This window comes from Peromyscus leucopus, chromosome 16_21 (genome assembly GCF_004664715.2).
Source record: "Peromyscus leucopus breed LL Stock chromosome 16_21, UCI_PerLeu_2.1, whole genome shotgun sequence".
Classification (NCBI taxonomy): domain Eukaryota; kingdom Metazoa; phylum Chordata; class Mammalia; order Rodentia; family Cricetidae; genus Peromyscus; species Peromyscus leucopus.
In genome coordinates, this window is record NC_051084.1 from 4825286 (window position 1) to 4851572 (window position 26287).

The following is a 26287-nucleotide window of genomic DNA, read 5'->3' on the forward strand; positions in this document are numbered from 1 at the left end:
CCTAGAGACAGTGTCCTGTCTTCAGTTTCTAGGGCACTGAGACCACAGCTGTGGTCCAGCTGCAGCATCCAGACCAGCTGTCTGGCCTCTGTCCGAGACAGGAAGAGGGAAAGACGGGTGCATGCTGCTGGACACAGGGGGTGGGCACCCCTGGAGTGGCCAGGCCTCGTGAGTGCACTAAGAAAGAGTTGGAGAGGAGACTGGAAAGGGCCTTGTTCTACTTCAGAAGGCTGGGAGCTACAGAACTGTGCAATGACTTAGTTATCTTGGCTACTTCGAGGGCTCTGGAAGGGAGCTAGCGGAGTCCACGTTACCGTGTGTCCAGCCCCTCCCCTCTTGGTGTCTCCTCCCCCCTATACAGTTGGAGTGTGCATAGTGTTCCCTGGACAGACACCCTTATGCCTGTAATTTCCATTCGAATTTCCTAGAAAGGGAGCGTGCTAGTGGGCAGGCAAAGTCCTTGTCGTCATGAGCTTTCCTGCACCATAAAAGAGGAAATACAGAAACTGGAAAGGTGGCTCTTCCAGAGGAACTGAGTTCAGATCCCAGCACCCACATCAGGAAGCTAACAACTGCTTGAAACCCAAGCTCCAGGGGATATTCAGTCTACAGTCTCTCTAGGAACATGTGTTCATGTGCACACATACCTCCCCAAGAATGTGCACTCATGTGCACAGACACATACACATAATTAAAGATAACAAAAAGGAATTTTTCTTTAAAAAAAAAAAGAGGAAATACAGGGAGAAATACAGGTTGGGGAGATGGTCTCAGTGCCTAAAGTGTGGGGACTCGAGTTTGGACCCCCAGATCCCATGTGAATGCCATGTGGGATACAGAGGCCTGCCTTGGACTCAGCCTCAGAAGGCATAGTCAGGGGGCCCCTGGGACAAGCGAGGAAGACTAGTGAAGTGGGTAGCCATTCCAGCTTTAATCTGGAAGTTCCAACCCCCATTGAGGCTTCGGCAACTGTCACGCCTACAAGGCGGGGCCAAGGGAGGACCCTGGAGACCTGAGATGGAGATCTGGATGGGCCAGCGTGCTCTCTCTGTTCCTGGACCCTGACGGTGGAGGCAGACCGAGCAGAGCTCCAGAGAACACCGCTGGACTGCGATACACCTTCCCCAGACCCCTGCGACCTACCTTATCCCTTCATTTGTAAGTCACCCACTAAATAAATCTTCCTTTTGACTATGTGGAGTGGCCTGAATAATTTCACCAATGACTAGCCATGTCTGTGAGCACTGGGTTTGGTGGAGAAGAGAGCTTTCCTCGACAAGAAGGGGGGAGAGGAAGGCCCACATCAACCTTGGATCTCCACATACATGTACACTAATACATGCATGCCACCCATACGCACACACGTACATCCTATATACATGCATGAAAACAGAAAACAAGTAATAAATAAAAAGAGAAACCAGGCATGGTGCCATAAGCTTTTAATCCTGGCATTGGGAGGCAGATGGATTTCCATGACTTGAAGGCCGACCTGGCCTGCATAGGAAAAGGAAGTCACCTAGCTGTTGGGGGTCACGTGAAGGCAGGTGGGGTCTCCAGTTCCTGAGGCTGAGTTTTCCTCTGAACTTAACAATTGATTTCAAGAAAGGAAGGGCTGTGCCTGGGTGCACAGCCACCTGGGTGCACAGCCACCTGGGTGCACAGCCACCTGAGTGCACAGCCACCCGGGTGCACAGCCACCTGGGTGCACAGCCACCTGAGTGCACAGCCACCTGGGTGCACAGCCACCTGGGTGCACAGCCACCTGGGTGCACAGCCACCTGGGTGCACAGCCACCTGGGTGCACAGCCACCTGGGTGCACAGCCACCTGAGTGCACAGCCACCTGGGTGCACAGCCACCTGGGTGCACAGTCACCTGGGTGCACAGCCACCAGAGTGCACAGCCACCTGAGTGCACAGCCACCTGGGTGCACAGCCACCTGGGTGCACAGCCACCTGGGTGCACAGCCACCTGAGTGCACAGCCACCTGGGTGCACAGCCACCTGAGTGCACAGCCACCTGAGTGCACAGCCACCTGGGTGCACAGCCACCTGAGTGCACAGCCACCTGGGTGCACAGCCACCTGGGCACAGATCCACCTGGGCACAGACCCACCTGAGTGCACAGCCACCTGGGCACAGATCCACCTGGGCACAGACCCACCAAGTGCACAGCCACCTGGGCACAGATCCACCTGGGCACAGACCCACCCGAGTGCACAGCCACCTGGGCACAGATCCACCTGGGCACAGACCCACCCGAGTGCACAGCCACCTGGGCACAGATCCACCTGGGCACAGACCCACCCGGGTGCACAGCCACCTGGGCACAGATCCACCTGGGCACAGACCCACCCGGGTGCACAGCCACCTGGGCACAGATCCACCTGGGCACAGACCCACCCGGGTGCACAGCCACCTGGGCACAGATCCACCTGGGCACAGATCCACCTGGGGGCACAGACCCATCCGGGTGCACAGCCACCTGTTACACATCTTTGACCTCCCCCTAACTTATCCAGGCAACCTGGCCAGCTCCTTCAGGAAGAGACAGGGCCAGGGCCAGACTAGGTGGGACACCTGGCCCAGGTGAAGACTTAAAAAGAGCATCCCATCTCACCCATGTCAGTTCAGTCAGAATGGGTATGGTCAGGGAGAAAACAAAGAAACAAAAATAACACCACTTCAGGCAAGGAGCTTTGTTCATTGCTGGGGGAATGCAGGCCTGTGTGAGATGGAAATCCATGTGGATGTTCCTCAGAAACTAGGACAAGTTTTTACTAGGATTCAACCCAGCTACCATTCCTGGGTGCACACCGGAAGGACTCTACATCAGTTTACCACTGAGATTACTTGTGCATCCAAGTTTACTGCTGCTCTGCTTATAATAGGAAACAGAGCCAGCCTAGATGCTCATCAACAGATACATGGATTTAAAAAAAAAGTGCGGCTCACAAGTGCAATGGAATTCTATGCAACCCGGAAGAACAGCGAAACCACAACATTTGTGGAAAATGGATGAAACTGGAAATTATGCTAATCAAAATAAGGCAGACTCAGAAAGACAAATACTGCATGTTTTCTCTTATCGGTGACTTAAAATTACACATATATGTATATATATAATTATGTGTGTGTGTGTGTGTGTGTGTGCCCCTGCATGTGTATGTATGTGTAACTGTGTATGTATAGATGACAAAACTCTAGGAAAGGGATCTGAAAGGAGCCAGGGAAGAGCGAGGTGGGTGGAATAAATGTAACAAAGAGGGAGCCAGCCAAAGGAAGCAAGGGAGATGGCCGTATGGGAGGGAACAAGTCAGAAGTACGAAACATGTGCGTGGTGAATCATTACTGTATAAGATAATCCAAAAAATACTAGGAATAGCTGAATAGCTGGCCCTGGTGACACACACCTTTAATCCCAGCCCTTGGAGGCAAAGCAAGTGTTTGAGGGGTAGCCTGGTCTACACAGTGAGTTCCAGTCCAGCCATGGCAACATAGTGAGACCCTGTCTCAGAAACAATACAATAATAATAACTCCGTGAAGACCGGAGTGGAGGTGCTCACCTGTAATCCCAATAGTTAGGACGCTGCAGCCGGGCATCGGGAGTTTCAGGCCCGCCTGGCTACACAAGTGGACTCACCCAGATCCGCCCTCACTGAAATGCTTTTTATTCAAATACGGTAGCATACCAAAAGGTTCACGGTGGGGACATAGCTCGATTGGAGGAGCGCTTGCCCAGCATTCAGGAAACCCATCCCTAGAATAAGCCGGCTGTGGTGACCTGTAATCAGGGCCCTTGGGAAGTAGGAGCAGAAGGGTATGAAGTTCAGGGTCATTACTGGCTACACAGGAGTTTGTGGCTAACCTGGACTACATGAAAGCTGCCTCAGCAGCAAGAAAAGTACCCTGCGTGCTGAGTCCTCAAAGGGGGCACACCTGTGGAACCAGCGTGGCTGAGGTAAAGGTGCTCGGCAGCTAGCTACACAGAAGTCAACGCGGACTTCTGACAACTCACAGACGACTTGGAAACGATGAGGCTTAAGGATTGCGCTAGTTCCAAGGGCCTTGATCTGAAACAGAAAAGCGTAAAGGTGGGTCGCTGAAGCCAGCAGGAGACTGGAGCTGCTTTTGAAGGCAGGTGAGGCCCAGCCTACCGGCTCAGGTAAGCCGGGAAGAATGCAGCAGCCGCCAAGCCCTGCAAGCCGCGGGCGCGTCGCGGTGACTCAGCCCGTACCAGGAAGAAGGAGTGCACCCAAGCTCTCCTCCAGACAGCAGCCTGATCTCGGAGGGCTCTGGGGAGCCGAACCAAGCCCTCCGCGGCCAGCATCCCGGCATCCAGGGCGGGACCCCCTCCCGCCCCGCCTCCTTCCCAGAGCAGTCGCTCCAGCCCATCGCCGGGACGGACGAGGCTGAGGGTGGTGAGGGCTCTGCGGGCGCCGTGGGGGCCACGCGGGTCCTGGCCCCGACGGCGCCCAGAAGACCTACAAGAGCTGTAAGTAGCGACTTCGAGGGCTGGGAGGCGACGGTGGGCAAGGTCCATCCCTGGCGCCCCAGCTTCCCTCTGGCTGTAACGCGGGCTGGGAGGAGGTGGCCTGGCGCCGCCGCCGCCTCCCTAATTAGCCCTGGTGGTACCGACTCAGACGCCGGGCTTGGGGCAGCTCAGGTCCAGTGTGGGTCCCAGAGAGGTTTCCTACCGAGGATCACCTCCATGGGCCTGCCCGGCCCCACCTGGCTGCCAACAAGCTCTCGGAATCTGGTTCTGGGGTCACTCTGAGGGATCTCCGGACACCCACACACACCCTGATTGGTGACAGCTCCTCCCCACCATCAGAGTTTACAATTCCATCCGGGCCAACAAACTGACCTCTCCTTACCTCCTTCTACACTCACCCTCGTGTTTGAAAGTTGGGGTGCCGGCCTGGAGCGGGGATGGCAGGGCACTGGGGATGCTTCTGGCTGCTATGGGACGGAACGGAGTAGGGGGGTGGCTGGTGAGACACCAGAAACCGGAGGTCCAGTTTCTGGCGGGCTGGACCCCAAACTCCAGGCACCCAGCTTCCAAGTGGAAATCGAGGACGTGAACAAAGAGCACCAGAGGAATTAGTTTGCCCTCGTCTTTGGGACAACGCGACTTGAGGGCTACTACTATTCAGACCATTGTCCCGGGGTGATTGTGACTTCTTTCTTTTGGTATTCTGGAAACTTTTGCAAAGTTTAAGACCAGAGGAACACACGCGGCTCCTTGTGCAACCCGCGAGGTTCTCCCGGCCTGAGGAGGCGGAGATCTGGGGAGACTGGAGCCCCTGGCTCTGAGCGAGGGGAGGAAACCAGACGAGCTGGCTTCCTGTGGGGGCTCGGGCCTCGGACGCCCCGCGGACAGACGTGTCCTGCCCTGGCAGCGCCGAGCCCCGCAAGGGGGAGGGGATGCGTGGGGGGCAGGGGGGAGGCAGAGACAGCGAGGAGGGGGCGGGGACAGGGTGGGCCAGGGAAGAGGGGAGGAGCGAGGGGGCTGGAGCGAGAGAAGGAAGAAGGAAGGGGCGATCGGTGGGTGCGAGCTGGCGCTGGAATGGGAGCCAAGAGCGAGTGAGCGGGGAGGGGGCGCGGGCGACACCCAGGTGTCGCATGGTGGGGTCCACGCGGTGACCTGCCTGGGAGCACAGCTTGCACGCGTCTGTGCTAGGGCACCCCAGCCAGTCCCCGGTTCCCCACGCACACTCGGGGGAGGCCCGCCCCGCCCGCTGAGCGCTGTTTTCTCCAGGTCCCGGGCCGATGTCCCAGGTGAGCGGTCCGTGCCTTCCTCTCTGCGACGCGCCCCATGGAGTCCCCAGCGCTGCCCTGGACCCAGGTAGGAGCGGGAATGGAAAGCGAAGATGGACCGGGGTGGGGTGGGAGGCTAAGAGGGTTTTTCGGGGGTGGGGTTGTTAGTTCTCTAGCGGAGACGCGGGCGGAGAGCTCCCAGGAGCTTGGGTGGGAGTAGGGATGAGAAGTCTGAGTGTTGGGGACCCGGTCTTAGGGGAGTAGAAGGGAGTACAGGGCTAGGGTGAGGAGGCCGGGCCCGGAGCAGGCAGCCATGGCTGAGCGGAGTTGGCTCCAACTCCCCCAGCCCCAGCTACACACACACACACACACACACACACACTCCGTGGTGTCTGCCCATAATATTGGGATTTGTGTCCCAACCATTTCTGCCCAGTGTGTAAATATTTATGAGGGCCTTAGGCGGGGTGTGTGGCGAGAGTGGGGGGGGGCGGTGTCTGCGGCTCCCTTCCTCCCTTCCCCCAAACTAAGCAGAGTGTAGTTCGAGCGCTTTTTGAAAACTTTTGTTCCAGCAACCAGTGGCTACAAACCTGGCCCCTTCCCTCCTTGCTAGCTTCGGCTCCCTCCACCCAATCTCTCCCCAGCGTGGCGGGCACACACGCACACACACACACACACACACACACACAGTCTACAACGTAGGAAAACGCCCCTTCCCCCACCTCAGAGGCTAAACTACCCTGATTCTCCCAGACCCCACAGACTAAGGAAGGGTGTGCGGGGACCTCCCAACCTAGCTTCCCAGCCCCTTGTCCTCACAGGCTAGAGCCTTCTCTTAAGGACGGCTCTGTGGAAGTCCAGAGTCGGTCAGAGTCAGGGGTGAGGGGTGGGGTGCAAAAGTGTAGGCCCAGATTTTCTGACTGAAACCCCTGTTTTGGCTCAGTCAGAGACCCTGCCTTCCTCCCACCCAAACTAACCTCTCCCTTTCCTCAAACTGTCTCAGTAAGGACGATCCAAGCCTGGACTTCAAACTCCCCTCCCTCATGGTCCTAGACAAGCCCTTTCCCCTTCTCTGGCCTCAGTCTCCACCCCCACCTCCCATGCCCCACCCCCAGCCTGGCCACTCTTGCTGGTGTGTCTCTTTGGGGACAGCGGCCTGTCTACCTGGCAGGCCCCTCACAGCTGTAGAGGTGGAGGATCTCCAAACACGGAGGGACGTCGGGCCAATGGAGACGAGCGTGTCTGCGCTCTTGTCTTTGCCAGCCCTAAGTCCCTGGTCTGGTAGAGCCCTTGACTTAGGGCTTAGGATTCTGGGGACTACGCTCCTCCAAGGACCAGGCTCCTTCAGCTTGGAAGGACAGTGGGGAGCAGGCGGCTGGGAGGCCTTTGTGTCTGGGAACTTTCTCTGTCTCTCTTGGCCTCTCTCCCACCCGCACTTTTCCATTCTTCCTTCATTTTCTCTGCTCTCTCCTCTGATATCTCTTTCCAGACCCCTCTCCTGCCTGACATGCTCTCCACCCAGCAGGAGAGGAGGGGAGCAAAGTGTGCCCGAGACAGGCTGCAGAGTCCAGGGGGTGCTGCTGGGAAGCCTTAGTCCTGGGCTGTAATCTGAGGCCCCCAGTGTCTCAGCAAGCCCCCTCCCCAGCCTGAACGGGGCCAGACAATGTGGCTTTTGTAACACTTGTCCCGTTCTGTACTGTTCTGCCTGCTACCCAGGAAGCCCAAACCGCAGGAGATGCAGCCAGAACCCCACAGATGCCTGACCCTGAGACCAGAACCCCCCATGCCCCCTGTGCACCCACAGGACAGGAGGCCACAGCACTGTCCTCAGAGTGGAAGCTGCTGGCAGGACAGCCAGGGTGTGACATGCCTCCTCTTTCAGGCGTCCAAGATGTGGACGGGGCACAGAGAACTCAGGGCAGCTGTGGTTGGGGCAGCTTTCCAAGTCCTCACACTCGCGACTCTCCCCCTGGCCTCTACCCCACCCATTCCCGAGAGCCCCAAGAGCCTGGCTCCCTAACCCACAAGATTTCTGCCTAGCACTGGGGTGTCACATTTCTATCCATGGCTCTAAATTCAATTTCCTGGGAATTGAAGCCCTTGGACCTAAAATAAAACTGGATTGAGCATAACCGGCAGCTCAGATCCTCTCCAGGCCTCCACTTAGCGGCCTGGGTCTCTGACTAGTGGATTTGCTAAATGGACATCAAAATGGTCCACCTTCTCTGGTCTCCTTGGGCTTCAAAGCCAGATGCCATCGTAATCTTTGATGTGGCCCCTCTTTTTCCTTCCTCTAACCTGGGGCACTGAACTCCAACACTCAGCCCCAGACATACAGAGTAAATACTGACCGCCAAAAAAGGGAAGGAGATGAACAAGGGTCCGGTTTGTAGGAGAAACTAACACTTCATTGCCAAGTTGTCAGTAATGGGGCCGTGTGGAGGACCGACTGGTAACACCAGTGTCAGGGAAGGCTTTCTGGAGAAAGAGATGAGGTTTCATAGACCAGGGAGGATGGGAGGCCATGTGGCCGTGAGGAACTATGAACGCACAGGTACTTTGGCCAGAAGCTGTTGTGATGACCCAGGGGCCTGGACAGGCTAGTCTGCCTGGAACATGAGACCTTTGTACATTAACTGTAGATGTGTGACAGAGGCCGTGAATAGACATGCTGGGAGCGAATGTGAGGTCTCAGCCGCCACTCTCTGGCCTAAAGTCCTGGTCTTCTCTTTCTAGAGACAGCCATAGCCCAAAGGGCAGGGAGATCAGGCCCACTGTCCACAAAGACAATGCTGGGGGCCGGACTCGGAGCCCCAGAACCTGGGAACTGGCCAGGTTTGAAGTGAACCCATCCCACCTGGAAGAGGTTCTCCTCTTCCTTCCTGGTGGAGAACCACCCCCCCAACCTGGTGGATATCAGACAGAGGGAATCCACAAGGTCCCTGCTGCTGGAGTGAGTCTCCCCAACTTTCCTGCGGGGCGTGTGGATTTAAATATGTTCTTCCCACTCCTTTCTAGACAGACTTGCAGATCCCACGTTAGGGATGAGCATGGCTTGGAGTGACTCCTGGCTGGATTTCACCAGGGGTGCAGGACACTAGCATGTTTGAGGTCACTGTAAATTAAAGAATGGTGTCACTCTGGTCAGGTGGGTGAGACAGATGTACAGCTGGGTGGCCAGATGGCACCTGCTAAGACCCCAGCTGGGGACATCAGCCTCTCTCCATCGATGCCCTCAGCAGGGTCCTTTATGCATGCCCACAGTGTTCCCTCTTGGCCTTTCCCAACTCCACCTTTCTTCTGCCCTCTCTCACACCCACATGTCAGGAGATTCTCCTTAGAGGTACTCTCTGTTCCATGGCGGGACAGTGGAGTCTTCGGGTTGCAGAAGGAAAACCGGGCTCTTTAGCCCCTTGATCTGCCAGCCCTCCACCCACCTGTCCCCGGCTCTCCTGCCCCCTGTCCCCGGCTCTCCTGCCCCCTGTGCCCGGCTCTCCTGCCCCCTGTGCCCGGCTCTCCTGCCCCCTGTGCCCGGCTCTCCTGCCCCCTGTGCCCGGCTCTCCTGCCCCCTGTGCCCAGCTCTCCTGTTCCCTGTGCCCGGCTCTCCTGTCCCCACCTGCCCTACAAGTGCTGTTCCCAGCCCTGATGGCCTTTTTCTTCCAGCTCTGCTGGCCTGTCTCTGAGCACTTGCTTTGCCGGTCCTCTGCCCCCCACCGTGACCTTCAGGAGGTCTGTCCCTCCATGTTCAGGCTGAACATTGACGTGAACTGACATGGTCCCTGAATGGCAAACTTCCTCAGGCCACAGTCTGGTCTCTCTAGAATTTTTTGTTCCGTCCAGGTTCAAGATCACCAGCTTGTAGTGATTATAGGAGAGCCACTTGGGTGAAAGGGACAGAGACGGGGACTCCCATCTCCTCGAACCCTCTTTCTTGTCTTCTTCTCTGGCGGATAACAGAGCAGGAATCTTGCCTCTGTCTATTCAGGACTGTGCACTCTGGTGACCTCAGGAGAAAGTCTGGGAAACCGAGGGACCTCAGTGACCAGCTGCTGTTCTGGGCTCCCAGCCTCAGTAACACCAAATGACGTGTGCTCCCTCGTGCCCACCGAGCTGGTGGCTCAGGGTCTTGGTTCCCAATGCTCTTCTCAACACCCCCACCCACAATGATTGTTTAAGATTCAGTGGATACTGCCTTCTCCAGGGTACCTACACACACACACACACACACACACACACACACACACACACACACACACACACACCAGCAGGCTTTTAAAGCTTGTTTTGTTGTTGTTATTGTTTGAGACAGGGTTTCTCAGTTTAACTGCCCTGGCTGTCCTGGAACTCACTCTGTAGACCAGGCTGGCCTATAACTCACAGAGATCCTCCTGCCTCTGCTTCCTGAGTGCGGGGATCAAAGGCGTGTGCTACCAATACCCAGCTTAAAATTTTTTTTTAAAGACTTAGTCTCATGAGGCCCAGGCTGGCCTTGAACTTGCTTTGTGGCCCAGGCTGGCCTTGAACTTGCTTTGTGGCCCAGGCCGGCCTTTAAGCTTTGCCAGCATCTCTCAAGCGCTGGGATTATAAGTGAGTGATACCACTCCCCCTTGGCATCACTCACGGGGTAAAAAAGCTAGCATTGTTTGCGTTTGTTTTTGGGTTTCGGGTTTTTGGCAGGTGCTGAGAGTAGCAACCATGGTTCTTGTTTTCTTGTCAAACGAGTGCTTAACCGAAATACTGAAATACACTCCCAGCCCTCTTCCTCACCGAAATGCAACCTTTTTTTTTTTTTTTTGGTTTTTCGAGACAGGGTTTCTCTGTGTAGCTTTGCGCCTTTTCCTGGAACTCACTTGGTAATCCAGGCTGGCCTCGAACTCACAGAGATCCGCCTGGCTCTGCCTCCCGAGTGCTGTGATTAAAGGCGTGCGCCACCACCGCCCGGACTCTGCAACCTTTTTTTTTTTTTTTTTTTTTTTTGAGTCAGATCTTGCTGTGCAAAGCTCTCACACAAACGCCTCCTGCCCCTCCTCCTCTCTGCCCCAGCTCCCATGTGCAGACGGGGCCCGTGGTTTGCCCTGGGCAGGCAGAAGCATGCTCACTTAGGCCTGCAGTCCTCTGTGCCACCCAGCAGGCCTCTGGGATCTCCGTCTGCATGGCCAAAGGGAACTAGGGGCTGTTCACAGGGTCCAGTGAGGTGGCTGGACACTGGAGCCCCCCTAGGCCTACTTCCAGCTTCTGATCCCCCCTCCCGATCCAAGTGCCCACATCTTCATGGATGGCTCCGTTCATCTCCCTCCATGGCTGTCGTCCCTCTGAGAACATCGACGTAAGAGAACATCTTGTCGTCTCCGTTCTCTTCCATTTGCAGGACCACCCTTTGTCTCCATTTCTCCATCTCTTGCTGGGGTGGATGCTGATCTCTTATCTTGGGCATCACTGCTGTTTTCTTCCTTCTCCCTCCTCCATCTCTGCAGCCCGCCTCCCCACAGCCCTGCCCATCGGTGTCTGGTCTCTGAGTCTCTTGCTCCTGCCTCTTCCTTCTCCCAGCATGGAGAAGACACAGGTGGAATGCTCGGAGACCACTGCCATCCCACTGCACAGCACAGCCTGGGGTCTGCTGCAAGGCAGCTGCACCCCGGAAGTGTCCTAGCTCGGGCTTTACCCCCGTGGCCCCCGGCTTTACCCCCAGCCCCGCCTGACCCAGAGACTGGGCTCTCAGACACCTCCCATCCCCTGTCCTTTCCTGGGAGCCCACGGGCCCTAGACCTGCTGCTGAGGAGCTGTGCTTTGCCGGTGGCCTCGTTCCCTCACTCCGCCCACCCTGCCCAGAGCCACTCTAATTACACGGGCTGCGGCTCACCTCTTCCCCAGCACTCCTGGCTGTCTCCTGGCCTCTCTTCCTGCCTGGGGCCCCTCCCTGCTCCTCACCCCCAGGTTGCTCTCTGTCTCCCCTCCCAGTACCCCCTCTCTGACCCAGTTTCTCCACGTCTGCCCTCTTCCTGTCTCATAGCTGCTTCTCACCCTGGTGTGCCCAGGTCCTGTCTAGTCTTTGTCTGTCTTCTTCGTGGTGACTTCCTTGCTGGTCCCAGACAGCCTGTTACTAGGTCTCAGCAGCTCTGCCTTCCCACCCAATCTCCTGAGTTCTCTTTCAGCATCCACCTTGTAGAGCCCGTCGGTCTCCACGGCGGTCTCTTTGACTCCATTGCTGAATGGCCTGTCTGTTTTTATTAGACTGTGTGCCTCTCCTCTACCTGCTTCTCTCTATGCTACAGGCCCCTGTCCTGATGCCACATACATGTACTCCCCCACGGACACTTACATGCCCACATGCCCTTGCACACACGTGAGTTATGATTCAGGAACTTTCATTTGAAGGTCAAATACCGCAGCAGATAAGGTGATAGCTGGGTGATTTGTGAAGGGACCGGAAGTAAGGAGCTCATGGAGTGCTCTGGCCTGTAGGTCGGACCTGGGTCTGGGCACACAGGAGGACACCAGGAAAACAGTCCTGCATCGTCTGCTTTTTTTCTAGCCCAGACCATGTCCCTCCTCCCTGGGCTGGAGGTAGCAGCAGGATCCACTCACCCTGCAGAGGCATCGTCAGGAGAGGGCTCCCCGGAGGAGGTGGTACCCTCCATGCCCCAAGACAGCGGTCCTGGGGCTCACCAGGCTCTGAACAGCACTGACCTCGATGTTCTCACAGAAGCTGTGACGTGTAAGTCCCAGGGGACGGGGGCCTGGGGTGGCAACTTGCAAGGGTTGCCCAGGAAATGCAAACCAGGTGTGTCGTCAGGAGTACAGGTGCAGCAACTCTCTACCCCGCCAGAGGCCAGGCTCCAGGCAATACCCTTCGCCTCCAAGAGAGAGAACCGGTGTGCTGGGCAGGACAAGATGCTGGAACACCATACAGCGTACCCTTCAGGGCAGGACCCGGGTGCAAAGGAAAGAGAGAAGCCCCAGATGCTCTGGGGAGAATAGAGCGAAATCCATCTTCTTTAGCAGGCCTGGCTGGAGGTCTGCATGGCGCCCCGGGAGCCAGACACACACAGAACTGCTGCCTTCCCTCATGGTGTCTCAAAGCAAATTCCCTGTCTTTGAATGAGCTTGAGGGCTTTCCTAGAGAGGCTTCACCGTAGATGGGAAACTGAGGCAGAGACCCAGACCAGACCAGGACACAAGCCTGGCACTCAAGTCTCCTGGCCCCACTCTGCTGTGCCCACCTGCTTTGTTGGTATAAATAATATGCCTTCCGTACTTCTAGCGAGGGCATCTGGGGCCAAGCTGGACAGCCTGGAAGTAGGGTTCTTGACTCCCCTGAGAGCAGTGTCTTCCGTCTTCTGCATGCACGCGCACGTGTGTGTACACACACACACACACACACACACACACACACACACACACACACGAGAAAAGGAGGTCACGGCCGTGGCCACGGGGAGGGGCCCCAGGTGAGAGTGGGACAGACACCCCTGTGTCTGTGGCCTTGAGTGTTTGCACTGTGACTCAACACCACCCCCACCCCTTGGCCACCCCACAACCGAGGCCACAGGCGAGCTTTGTGTCTGCAGAACCTCCCAGGGCCCTGGGCTCACCACAGACTCCCTCCCTCTGGCCACTGTGCCCATGTTTAGGCAGCAGGACAAGGGACAGTGAAGCTGGCCAGAGGCTCAGCCAGTCTCCTCCGGAGCCAGGATGATTCAGGCCTGGCCACTCCTGTGGCTTTGCTCCTGCTTGCCAGGTGCGGGCCCCAGCCATGCCTTGCCCCCGCCACAGCATGGCACCTCTGTGTCCCAGCTTGTCACTGGTGGTGTCCTCCCAGACTCCAGACCTCTCTCTGTACTTCCTAGCTGTGGAATCTTCTGTGAGAACCCGGCCGGGCCTCAAGATTTTTCATCTGAGAAATGTGCCAATAACAGACTGCTTGTGATGTTTAGAGACATTACTCATAAACGCATCTTAGTACACTGTCTTGCCCTAATACCTACTCAAAACGTGTTAACTAACTACTTCTTAATCCCAGCACTCGGGAGGCAGAGCCAGGTAGATCTCTGTGAGTTCAAGGCCAGCCTGGTCTACAGAACAAGATCCAGGACAGGGACCAAAACTACAGGGAGAAACCCTGCCTCCAAAAACCAAAAATCAAAAAAAAAAAAAAAAAAAAAAAAAGTATGGCAGCTTTCCTCAGTCCCTCAGTTCCCTGCCTCTACCCCGCCCCTTGCCTGTGTGTTCTGAGCCCAGCTAGGAACCTCAGGTCAGCCCCACTTCTGCGATTTACCAGCTGTGTGGCCTTGGGAAACTTACTTTCCACCTCCTGAACTTTGTTTCCTCATCAGGGAAAAAGATAGTGGTTCAGGCATGGTGGTCTACAGCACGTCGCAAGTGGAGACAGGAGGATGAGGGACTTGAACTCCTGTTCAAGGTCATCATCTCAGCTACAAAACCAGTTTGAGTCCAGCTTTGGCTACAAAAGACTGGGGGAGGGGGGTCTTATAAAGAGGATTCCATGAGAAAACAATTAGCAAGTATTGGGGACAGTGACTGTCACACAGTGAGTGTTCAAGGTCAGTGACCGGCACACAGTGAGTGTTCAAGGGGATGGTGACTGTCACACAGTGAGTGTTCAGGGACAGTGACCGTCACACAGTGAGTGTTAAGGGACGGTGACCAGCACGCAGTGAGTGTTCAGGGACAGTGACCGTCACACAGTGAGTGTTAAGGGACGGTGACCAGCACGCAGTGAGTGTTCAGGGACAGTGACCGTCACACAGTGAGCGTCCAGCCCCCCAGTCCAGAGCGGCACTGAGGCCCCGCCTTCCTCTCTCCTGAGCACCCCTGACATCCCCTCCTGCAGAATGTAAATCCACGAGTCAGCCTGGAGAGGTGAGGGCTCTAGGACCCAGCTAAGAGAATGGAGATGCTCCTTGTTTGCAGGAGGCATTTAGCGGGGGGGGGGGGGGGGGGGGGGGGGGGGGGGGGGGGGGGGGGGGGGGCAGACCTCTGTGACCCCTTCTTACACCCCCTACCAGCATAACACACATACCCTCACCTCCTGAGACTCAGGTGGAGCAGCCTTGGAGTGAGATCTAGAAAGCATCTGAGGGCTTTGGGGCATCCCCAGGCTCAGCTTCCTAAACCGGGTTGCTTGGACTAGGAGGGTAACCGGCCCTCCTGGAGGTCTCTCTCCACACCAGCTCTTTTCCTGCCCCCCCACACACACACCTTGACCCAGAAGCCTCTCCGTCACTGCCCACAGCAGCAGGGCAGGATGGGACTGCGCAGGGCTGAGGGCAGGAAGCAGAAGGGGCTGCTGTGAGGGCCCTCGAGTCCAGGGCCAAGCATGCGTTTCCAAACAGATGTTCCCAATAAGTCACCCAGCAGCACCAGGGGCGGAAACAGCTGGGGGTCTGGCACAGGCCGAGGTGACGGTTAACTGATTCACTGCCACCTTAAGCAACCGCAGCCAACAGAGTCTCCCCGACCCCACCATTCTAACCCAGATCCCAGAGCCTAAAGCAAGAGAGCAGATTTCATGTGCAGAAAGAAGAGGGGGTCCAGGCCCCTGCTTTGTACCTTTGGTTTTGGTTTCTCTGCGATGAGCCCTGCCATGGGAGTTGGGAGCTGAGCCCCAGTCTCCGAATGTCCCACGGTGTCACTCTGGCTTAGTCATTTCTGGTTTCTAGGCCTCAGTTTCTCCACATTAAAGGACACAGGCAACTAAGAGTGAAGCAGGCGGGATTCAAACCACTGGATGGTGACCACCCTTTGTCTCCATCTCTCCAGGCCAGCCTCAAGGGAACCCCTTAGGCTGCACCCCACTACTGCCAAATGGCTCCGGCCACAAGCACCCCTCGGAACTGGGCAGTGCTGTGCCTGCGGGGAATGGTGCTCCAGGAGGCCCCAAGGCCCACCGGAAGTCGCAGGCGCACCCACCTCTGGGCAGCCAGGCCGGGAGGAAGAGCAAAGGCAGCCCTCGGTCGGCTTCCCAGGTCCCGCTGCAGGCACAGGAAGGTAAGACCCCTGCCATCCCACAGCCGTAGACAGGCAGCGTCACCCGCTGCTGCTTAAGAAATGCATAGCTCTGTGAGTTAGAGGCCAGCCTGGTCTACAAAGCGAGTTCCAGGTCAACCAGGACTGTTACACAGAGAAACCCTGTCTCAAAAAGAAAGAAAGGAAGGAAGGAAGGAAGGAAGGAAGGAAGGAAGGAAGGAAGGAAGGAAGGAAGGAAGGAAGGAAGGAAGGAAGGAAAGCCTAGCTCAGCTGGACACAATGCTTCATGCCTACTGGCTCAGCACTTAGGAGGATGAGGCAGGAGCATCAAGGCCGTCCTGGGCTACATAACAAGACCCTGTCTCGAGCAGCAATAAGCCAGGCGTGGTGGGCCACACCCCTGTTGTCCAGCACTCGGAGACTGAAGTAGGACTGACATGACCTGAGTTTGCTTCCTGGTATCCACACAGTGGATATGCTGACTCCTCCAAGTTGACCTCTGACCTCCACATGCATGTGGGGTGTGTGTATCGAAGGGTAGACCTCCAGCCTCCAGTGAATCATCCATGGGGCCCAGGGAAAAAGCAGCTGGAGGCTGGGCAGAAGCCAAGGGGGAGGTTGATACAAGGGGTCCAGGAGCCTGGCTCAAAGGCGCTCTTGACGTCCTAGTAGCTCAGTGGCAAAGTACACCCTGTCTGTGAAGTGACCTCTGTCCCAGCCCGACTCTCTCAGGCTCTCTGACAGGAATGTAGCCACCTGGGCTGATCCAGCTTAAGCCACTTTATTTCTGGAATCAGAAAATTTTCACCAGGGGGTTGTGGGGCACATGCTTAGCATGCACACCGCTCTGCTTTCCATCCCCAGCACCAAAAAAAATGAAAAAAAAAAAGTCCTTTAGGAGTGGACCATCTGTTTAGTCAAAGCAAAAGGAGAGAATAAAATGATGCTGAGCTGCAGGTGTGGGTGGGGTGGGGGTGGGAGGAAGTGGGGGCACCTACTCATGTTGGGGGACCCTGGCCTGGCCCCCTGCGAGCAGGATTCAATGTGTGCGTTTGTTGTTGTTTTTAAGATTTGTTATTTTATGTGTATGAGTTTTGCCTTCATGTATGTGTGTGCACCATGGGTGTGCCTGGTGCCCTCAGAGGCCAGAGGGGATGTCAGATCCCCTGGAACTGGAGTTATGAATTGGTTGAGAGCCACCATGTGGAAACTAGGAATCCAGCTGGATGGACTCAAACCCAGGTCCTCTGCAAGAACAGCAAATGCTCTTAACCACTGAGTCAGTCTTTCTAGGGTGGGCCCTTCCCCCCCCCACCTCCCCACCTCCCACCACACCCCCGAATCTGTTAAGTAAGGCATTCTGAAACCTTCTCACCCCTTGGGGCAGATTCTGCCTGAAGTATTTTATGACAGGCAGCCATTCACTTAACTTGCTCTGGGGAAGGCGGGGAGGAGGCGTGGCTAGGTGGTCGAGCACTTGTCTAGCATGTTCGAGGCCCTGGGTTCAATTCCGAGGGGTGCAAGAGAATAAATAATAATAACAACTGTGGGTTCTGGGCATCTCCTGCATGCTAGTTACCTCGCCCACGCCCTCAGTGGCTCTCAGGAGAAGGGCACACATGGGATCATTATCCACGTGACTGGTGCAGGTATAGAGATTGTATTAGTGTGGGAACAGCCACACCAGCGTGAGAGGCTGAGATGGGGATCCAGGTAGGGAACATGAACAGTGTTTGATGTGCTTGGCATTGGGCAGGCTGACTGGGACTCCAGGAGGCAGGGACTCTGGGAAGGTTTTTATTAACTATACCAATTATGTTGAGGGATGCAAAGATCACCTGCTGACACACGGGATGGCTAGGATGGACCAAGGATTTAATACTGCAGTGATTTACCACATTTGCATTTGAAGAGAACTACTGGATCCATTTGGGGCATAGATAGAAGACCTGACTGCCACACCGGATGCTGGATAGCATCCATTGGCAAAGTGTAGCTGTGGTGGGTCGGGCTGGTGTTCTGTCCCCTGGCCTGGCCCTCAGGAGGGCTCCCTGCCCAGCACTCAGCAGGGAGAGCTACAGGCTGCCAGTTCAACTGAGTGCCGCTGTGTTCACTTTGTGTAGCCCAAGCTGGCCTCAGATCCTCTGTGTAGCCGACAATGACTTTGAACTTCTTTTTTTTTTTTTTTTTTTAAAGATTTATTTATTTATTATGTATACAGAGGAAGGCGCCAGATCTCATTACAGATGGTTGTGAGCCACCATGTGGTTGCTGGGAATTGAACTCAGGACCTCTGGAAGAGCAGTCGGTGCTCTTAACCTTTGAGCCATCTCTCCAGCCCGACCTTGAACTTCTGATCCTCTTGCCTGTACCTGCCACGAGCTGGGGTTGCAGATGCCCACATCTACAACTGTACACAGTGCTGGGACAGGACTCGGGACTGTGTGACCGCACTTAGTAGGGAAGCGTTCTACTGACTGAGCCACATCCTGTTCTAGGGACATGTGGCACATCTGTGACCATGACCGACCCAGGTGACTGCCCTGGCAGAACCTGTGTCTTAGTCAGGGTTTGCTATTGCTGTGAAGAGACATCATGACCATGGCAACTCTTACAAAGAAAACATTTCATTGAGGGTGGCTCACTTACAGCTTCAGAGGTTCAGTCCATTATCATCATGAAGGGGAGCAAGACAGCGTGCAGGCAGACATGGAGCTGGAGCTGAGAGGGCTGCATCTCGCAGGCAACAGGAAATCGACTGAACAGTTCCACTGAGGGAAGCTTGAGCAAAAGAGACCTCAAAGCCCGCCCCCACAGTGACGCACTTCCTCCAACAGGGCCACACCTCCTGATAGTGCCACTCCATTGGGGGCCATTTTCTTTCAAGCCGCCATAACCTGGCAAGGGTGAGATGACCATCTGCTCAAAGCCTTTCATGCTAGGAAGACAGAAGTGTGCCAGAGGGTGGTGAGGGGTGTGCCAGGGTGAGGAGAGTTCTCCTTTCTACTGGGCAGGGGCAGTGGAGCCTGCTGGAGAGATGACTTTTGGAGAAATAAGGAGAGAAAGGAGTGAGACTATTCCAGACAGAGAGGGAGGTACCCCTCGGCCGTGCTTGGCTGGGGTTCCACCAGAAGGTCAGTATGGACAGAGCAGAGTAGAAGGTGAGCAGGAATAGTCAGGAGAGACGGCTCACCAGCCCGAGGGCCACCGGGAACCTAAGCTGCTCCCTGGAGGGAGGCCGCGATGCTCTGAGCGGGATCTGATACAGCCTCTGGTTCAGTTTTAGTTTTTCAGCCTCTATTTTAAAGGTCTTCCTGGCTCTGGGACAGACAACAGATTGGTGAGGTACAGCCAAAGACAGGGTGTGGAGCTTAATGAGTGAGGGGTGAGCAGAATTCTGGATTGCATATTGTTGTTCATTTGTTTCATGTAGCCCAGGCTGACCTCAAACTCACCAAGTAGCTGAGGATGCCCCTGAACTGCTGATCTTCCTGCTCCTGCCTCCCAAATACTGGGATCACAGGTGTGCACCACCACGCCCAGTTTCTGCACTGTGGGGAATTGAACTCAGGGCCTCCCGCATGCTAGGCAATCACTCTATTAACTGAGCCGAATTCCCAGCCCTTTGGATATATCTTTAAGTGGCTAATCTCTGTACCTCGGTTTCTTCATCTGTAGAATGAGGCTAATTACAGCCCACATCGTAGAGCTGTTGCGGGAGCCTTAGGAGGGTGTACTTCCTGCACGGCACTTAGGACAGGGCCCGGAACACCTCCTCACCCCAGTTTGTTAAATACATAATCAGAGGGCAGGGACTCCCGGTGCAGGCTGCCTGGGCTCCTCCAACCCCACTCCACTTTGCTCGCCTCCTGTCCCTCTAAAGACACGGGGTGTCCCCACGAGCTCACCCCAGAAGCTGGGTGGCACTGTAGGCGCTCAGCCGCTCTGTCGGACCGTTGGGGCTCCCTTGCTCACGCCTCTCACTCGCCTACCCACTGCCCGCAGATTGCTGCGTCCACTGCATACTGTCATGCCTGTTCTGTGAGTTCCTGACGCTCTGCAACCTCGTCCTGGACTGCGCCACCTGCGGCTCCTGCAGCTCAGAGGACTCCTGCCTCTGCTGTTGCTGCTGCGGCTCCGGCGAGTGCGCGGACTGTGACCTGCCCTGTGACCTGGACTGTGGCATCGTGGACGCCTGCTGCGAATCGGCAGACTGCCTGGAGATCTGCATGGAGTGTTGTGGACTCTGCTTCTCCTCCTGAAGCCCCAGAGCGGCCCCAGCGCTGTCACACAAAGCCTGACACCTCCCCTGACCCCAGGGCCCCCTCAGAATCCCAACCCACATGTGAGAAGGTGGCGTGGCCCAGGAGCCATCTCAGCCACGGGACAGGTCTGTAACAGACACGCCTGCTCTCCTCGATGGGTGACCAGGAACACGGCATCTAGAACCTGGTGGGACAGGACCCAGTTAGCCGCCAGGACTCAGAACACTGTGAAAGGTAGGGGTGGGGGGTGGATGGGAGGCCCATGTCCTTCTCTACCTCTCTGCTCCAGGTGCCCACCTCCCTCTGCTAGCCCAGCTTGGAGGACAGAAAATGTGAAAAGACACCTGCCCGGCCCACTGCCCGGCCCCTCCCCTCCTCCCCGGCTCAGTTAGACTCTTGTAGGGGCCTGACCCGTATAGCGACCCAAGAGAGTGGGGCTTGGGGTGGGGGTGGGGTGGGAGGGGGACAGTAAGGAAAAGACTGGAAGTGGGGTAGAGGGAGGGCCTGTGCTATCCGTTGCTGTAAATAAAGATATTTGTTCAGTCTCCACTTTCTTCGGGACTTGCGACAAAGTGTGGGGACGTAAATGCTCCAAAGCAAACCCTTCCCGCCGGCCCCTTGTGTGGGCCCCGGATGGGCTGGTAAGTAAAACACTCACCACACAAGCGTGAGAAATTGGCTTTGACTCCCCAGAATCCACATAGAAGATGGGTGTAGAAACCCGTGTCTGCCATTCCAGCTCCTACAGCAAGACGGAAGGCAGACAGGAGACTCTCGGGAAGCCTGAAGGCCAGTTGTCACACAAGAAATTGTTTTGAGGGCTGGAGAGATGGCTCAGAGGTTAAGAGCACTGGCTGTTCTTCCAGAGGTCCTGAGTTCAATTCCCAGCAACCACCTGGTGGCGCACACCATCTGTAGTGAGATCTGGCGCCCTCTTCTGACCTGAAGGGACACATGCAAGCAGAACACTGTATACATAATAATAAATAAATCTTTAAGAAAAAAAGAGTTTTGAACAAGATGGAAGGCGAGGGCTGACCCTGAGGTTGTCCTGTGGCTCTCTCTCTCTCTCTCTCTCTCTCTCTCTCTCTCTCTCTCTCTCTCTCTCTCTCTCTCTCTCTCACACACACACACACACACACACACACACACACACACGCACACACACGCACCGTGCTGCTCTCTGGGATCCCTTTGGTTTCTGCTTTCTTCTTCCTAAGAAGACACACTGCCCTTCTCCACGGCTCATGGTTTCCCTTCCCACACGGAAGGAAAAAGGATAGGTCCACTTCTCACCACCGTTCCCAATGCCCGCCCACTGACAGCGCCGCCCAGCAAGGGAAGAGTTAACCTTGGCTGTAATTAACAACAGATGTGTTCAGGCTTTGATTAATTAATCTCCTGCTGACTGCAGCTCCTCCAAGCTTCCCGATGGAGTTGCTCCAAGGCTCAGGCTGACCCTGTGTCAACTACAGAGGGGTGCCTTAGGAAGGGGTTACCCCAGGCCTGCACACCCTGACTTGTACCTGAGATCCTGGGGGTCGGGGGCTGATGTGGCCTGAACAAGGGTCATATCCCTGGCCCAAGTCCTGGGCCCCAGTTACCTGAGGCAGGAAGCTTCATCAGGACCACAGGAGCCTGGGAGGCCATGGGTCCAGTGACCCATTCAGGCAAAAAACTGCCCAGCAGTTGTAGACCTGGGTATCACTGATCTGCCCTGGGGTACGTAGGCCCACAGGGATCAGGATCAGGTCACATGGCAGGGACTTAGGGGTCCAAGGACGAGACTTGGCTGAGGAAGGCCTGTGAAACGGAAACGTACAAAAGTATGAGCGGGTGCCGTTTCCATCTCGATGGCTGGAGTGGCTCACGGAGTTTCTGAGGGAAGGACGGACACTCGGAAGGGCTGTAGGCAACCCAAACTCTTTGGGAATACTACAGAGCAGTGCGCTGCCCTGCAGTAGCAGGGGGCTGTGACAGGGTCTTTCTATGTAGCCCCAGCTGTCCTGGAGTTCACTATGTGGACCAGGCTGGCCTCGAACTCACAGATCTGCCAGCCCTTCCCTACCCTGTACTGGGATTAAAGGCACACACCACCACATGCAGATTCTTTTTGTTACTGTTTCAACAAAATTTGTGAAGGTGATTTGATCCTCCCGGTAACCCCAGGGCTGAGACAGAGCCACCGTGCGCAGCGGATGGGTGACTTGGCTTTATTCTCGTCCATTCTCAGCAGTCATGAACACACCCATTTACATAAGTGTGCTGTCTCTGAAGAAGATTCCAGAAATTGAAAGGTGGGTGGGTGTGACAGTGCATGCCTGTAATCCCACACTCTGGTGGCTGGGACAGGTTAAGTCAGCAACATGGTAGGGTCATGTCTCAGACAGAGTCTGGAAGTGGCATCCCTGGGCACACGGGTGTCTCCGACTCGGCAGGGCCCCCAGTGGGCCTCTGTGAATGTCGACCACACACACGGCCTCCTCGGGCTGTCCCGGGCTCCCCCTGCCCTCCGCTCTTTTCACTGGAGAAGACTTGGGAAGTGGCTTCTGTTCACCCTGGCAGCCTCAGATCTCCCTCCGTCGGGGCTTGGGGGCTGAGAGGTGGTCAGAGAATCCAGGGTAAAGGATGAGGGGCTCCCGACCAATTCGGCGTCAAGCCAGGTGGGCAGGAAGCCCCTGCTGGCCTCCCTGTCTGCTCACAGAGTGCTGGCAGAGGCAGGAAGAGGCACCTCTGCAGTCCAAACACTGATTTCCTGTTGCAGGCTCCAGGCTGTTTTCTTTAGGATAGTGGCTGAATCCGAGAGCTGAGCGGGGTGGGGGCAGGACACAGGAAGGGTTTAGCCAGGCTCAGCATGCACACAACTTCATGTGCATACTCATTCCTATGCACATTCCTTCGTGTGTGTGTGTGTGTGTGTGTGTGTGTGTGTGTGTGCATACACACACACATATACCTTCATGTATATACACTTTACTTGACACACACACATCTCTACAGGAACTCCCATTCATATGCACACTCATTCACACACAGGCCCTTCTACTCACATCCTTACACATACACACACACACACACCCCTTCAAGGAACACTCCTCAACATGCATACACCTTTACCAGAACACCCATTCCATACGTATTTTCCTTCGTATACACATACCCCTACACACACACACACACACACACACACACACTCCACACAATCACATGGCACTCCCCCATTCTACATTCCAGAACCGAGACTCCCCTACGGAGGTTGAAGTCCACCCTGGATTGTCATACCTGCCCTGCTTCCCCACCCTTCATCTTTCCCAAGTGTCTCCTCTCTTCCAAGAAGCTGAGAACATTCACCTAGAGCTGTCCTCTACCGTTTGCACCAGCCAGCCTCCCGGGAAGGCCTCCCAGGCACCCCTTCTCTCCCCGACAATCCTCTGATGGCACCTAGCTTTGCTTACAGCTGGACAGAGCTGGGTGACGGTTCTCAGCTGGCTCTGCTGTGGGTCCAAGAACAAGGCCGTCCCCCTCTCTGGGCCTTGGCATCCTTTGTGCACACTGGAGCTTAAGGGACTCTGGAGATCTGATAGCTGGAGTCGGGGAGCGCCTGCCTCTGCTTTTCCCCTGACCTTTGGAACACTACCCTGGCCACCCTTGTCCAGGACATTTCTTCACTCCCGAGCTGTCCACACCAAGGTGGCCGTTCTTACACTTGTAGATAAGACGAGGAGCCCAATGCAGATGTCCCTGGCTTGAACCATTCTGGGACCTCACGTCCTGCCCTGAGTGGTGCTGCCCAGTGGGAGAGAGGCCGCTTGTGAGGCAGGATGCTCACGCATGCCCTCAGCCTCCCTCATACTAATGGGCACTTAGAGTTCCAGAATACCACCCCTGGCTCCAGAGCTGCTGGAGGGGGCCAGTCGTGTCCTGGGCCTCTGCCAACCAGTTGTGGGGTCGGCGTGGTCACTGAGGCCACCAGGACTGCTGCAAACCCCTATTTCTGGGTAGGTGGGGGCAGCAGGACTCCACTGTAGCTGGGAAAGCAGCGTGGCCACAGACTTGACTTTGGGGACAGATGTGACGACAGGACTCATCGATTTCCTGAGCTCTGGCTTTCCCAGGGAGAGGGGGTCACAATCTGGGGTGACACCCATGCCACAGGACCTCAGTGGCTTTGGCTCCCTTTCCCATCTCGGCTACCAACTCTCTTCTCACAGTTCCACCACCTCTAAACCTGCCTTTAGGGGGATAGCATCCTCATTACTGCAGAGGGGCAGGGGCTAGGGTGTGTTGGGGGCGTTCATACACTAGCTGCCCACTACAGTCTCAGTTTGCACCCCTGAGAAATCCTAGATTAAAGACAAGGAAATACTAATTTACTCAGTTTATGCTACAGACCTAGTGCTGTGCTGAGTGGAGGGCTGTGATTGGCTAGGCCACGGTCACGTGACATTTCTATGACTTGGAGAAGGTGCATTTCATGGCCATCCCTCCAAAGCCCTGGAGAGTAGAGGAGGCGTACTTTGGGGCTGGGGAGAAGGCAGGCTGGGAAACGAAAACAATGGGAGCCGCTAGCAGATTAGAGTGCTCTGTGGGGCAGGAGACATGTTTGGTGGGGTTGCTGGCCTCGAAACCCCCAACAGTGAAACACAGCTCGGGAAGGATGCATGCCTTCCACATCAATGGCTTGGTGGAGATGGAGGCGAGGTTAAGGCAAGGGGCAGACGGATAGGAGAGGCTTCCAGCTCTAAGAAAGAGAGAGGATAAATAGGGTCCTAGGAGCTAACACCCCAAGTGCAGCTCCCCTGTTCCCAGACTGCTCTGGGGCAAGGGTTGTGATGGGTCCTTGTCCTGCTGTTGACCAGGTGACAGGAAAGACAGGCAGTGGAGTGTTATCCCAGGTGGCCCTCACGACGCCTTCTGAGACCCTCCATGGCTCACCCACAGGGACATGGCCATCTGATGAGAAAGAAATACCAGGACACACAGAAGATGAAGGTATGGGGTGAGCTGGAGAAAGAGAATCAGGGCTGGGGGGAGGCTTAGCAGGCAAAGACACACACAAACCCACAAATAAAATGTGATTTAAAAAGAAAGAACAGAGACAGAAGTGGTTGAGTAAGGCCCTGCTCACCAGGAGAGGAGGGTGCTGTGGGGACCTGGCCCTCAGCTCCTCCCAAGGTCACCCATCGTGGGCTGTGGGGGCAGTGATGCCCCTCAGCCTGGGTCCCTCCCCAAACATGGAGCTTCCACAGAACTGGGCAGCTTAGCATTAATTAGAGGCCCTGGCTAATGGCTTGGAAGATTGGCCAGTTCCAGAGACGCTGATGAATAGAGACCTCGGTGAGATTTATTTCTAATTATCTCATTTGTCTCCCCCCATTACTCTTTATGGCCTGGATTTATGGGACCATTAGGGCCTCCCCTCCCCTGGCCAGGCCAGCGTGAGCATCAGCCTTGGGATACTTCATAATAACAATAATAATGTGCTCCATGGCCAGATTGATGGAGAATTTGCCTCTTGTCCTCTTCATCCTTGTCCTTGGGACCCCAGATACCAGCTGCCCCATGTCCCTTCCCTTCTAGGACCAGTGGTCCTCAGCTCCAAGTCCTCAGCCAACCTGAGGAGTCGAAGCCTGTGACCTCCTCTGCCTTCCCACTCACTCCACGCTGCTCTCAGCCCCTCTATGACACCACAGCCCAGAAGCTAAGGATGACAGTGGGAAGATTCTAGTCCAGAGGTCTAAAGTCTTCAAACAGCAGAAACATGTGTGGGGTTTTGTTGCTGTTGTTTGCTTTGGTTTTTGTTGTTGTTTTTGTTTTTCACGACAGGGTTTCTCTGTGCAGTTCTGGCTGTCCTAGAACTCTCTTTGTAGACCAGGCTGGCCTTGAACTCACAGAGATCCGCCTTCCTCTGTCTCCCAGTGCCGGGGCATGCGCCACCACCGCCTGGCAGTGTGGTTTAATCTGTATTGTCTCCTTGACTAGAAGGACAGAGGTGATCCCGCTCTCCAACTCGCCCACTCTCAGGGTGGGGAATCCCAGCTTCCTCCACTTAGAGATAACTGTCAACTCTTTGGCTTGGGGTAACTTCCCACCTCTTGAGGGTGGCATGCACCTCCTACCCCTCATACGTTGCCCCTGCGACTGTAAATTGGGACATCTCCTTAGGCAAAAGCTACCACGTGGACACTCACATACCATATTACCTGCTAGCGGTGTAGAAAACACCGTGGACTCACAAACCAAATGTCATACTATTCACCCAAGTCCCCAGCT

At 55.6% G+C, this 26287-nt stretch overlaps 1 protein-coding gene across 3 annotated transcripts; it reads left to right on the plus strand.

Moving 5' to 3' along the window:
• The first annotated feature begins 4233 nt into the window (after positions 1 to 4233).
• Positions 4234 to 20559, plus strand: Mdfi (MyoD family inhibitor). Of its 3 annotated transcripts, none has more exons than XM_037199896.1 (5): positions 4234 to 4497; positions 5764 to 5850; positions 12295 to 12477; positions 15543 to 15770; positions 19755 to 20559. In XM_037199896.1, exons 2-5 carry the CDS (start codon positions 5775 to 5777, stop codon positions 20009 to 20011), a joined length of 744 nt encoding a protein of 247 aa, XP_037055791.1. In that variant the 5' UTR covers positions 4234 to 4497; positions 5764 to 5774; the 3' UTR covers positions 20012 to 20559. The 3 variants fall into 3 exon arrangements, with proteins under 3 accessions (XP_037055791.1, XP_028743063.1, XP_037055792.1); XM_028887230.2 differs by lacking the exon at positions 4234 to 4497 and adding an exon at positions 5509 to 5549; XM_037199897.1 differs by lacking the exon at positions 4234 to 4497 and adding an exon at positions 5535 to 5588.
• Positions 20560 to 26287: the final 5728 nt, after the last annotated feature.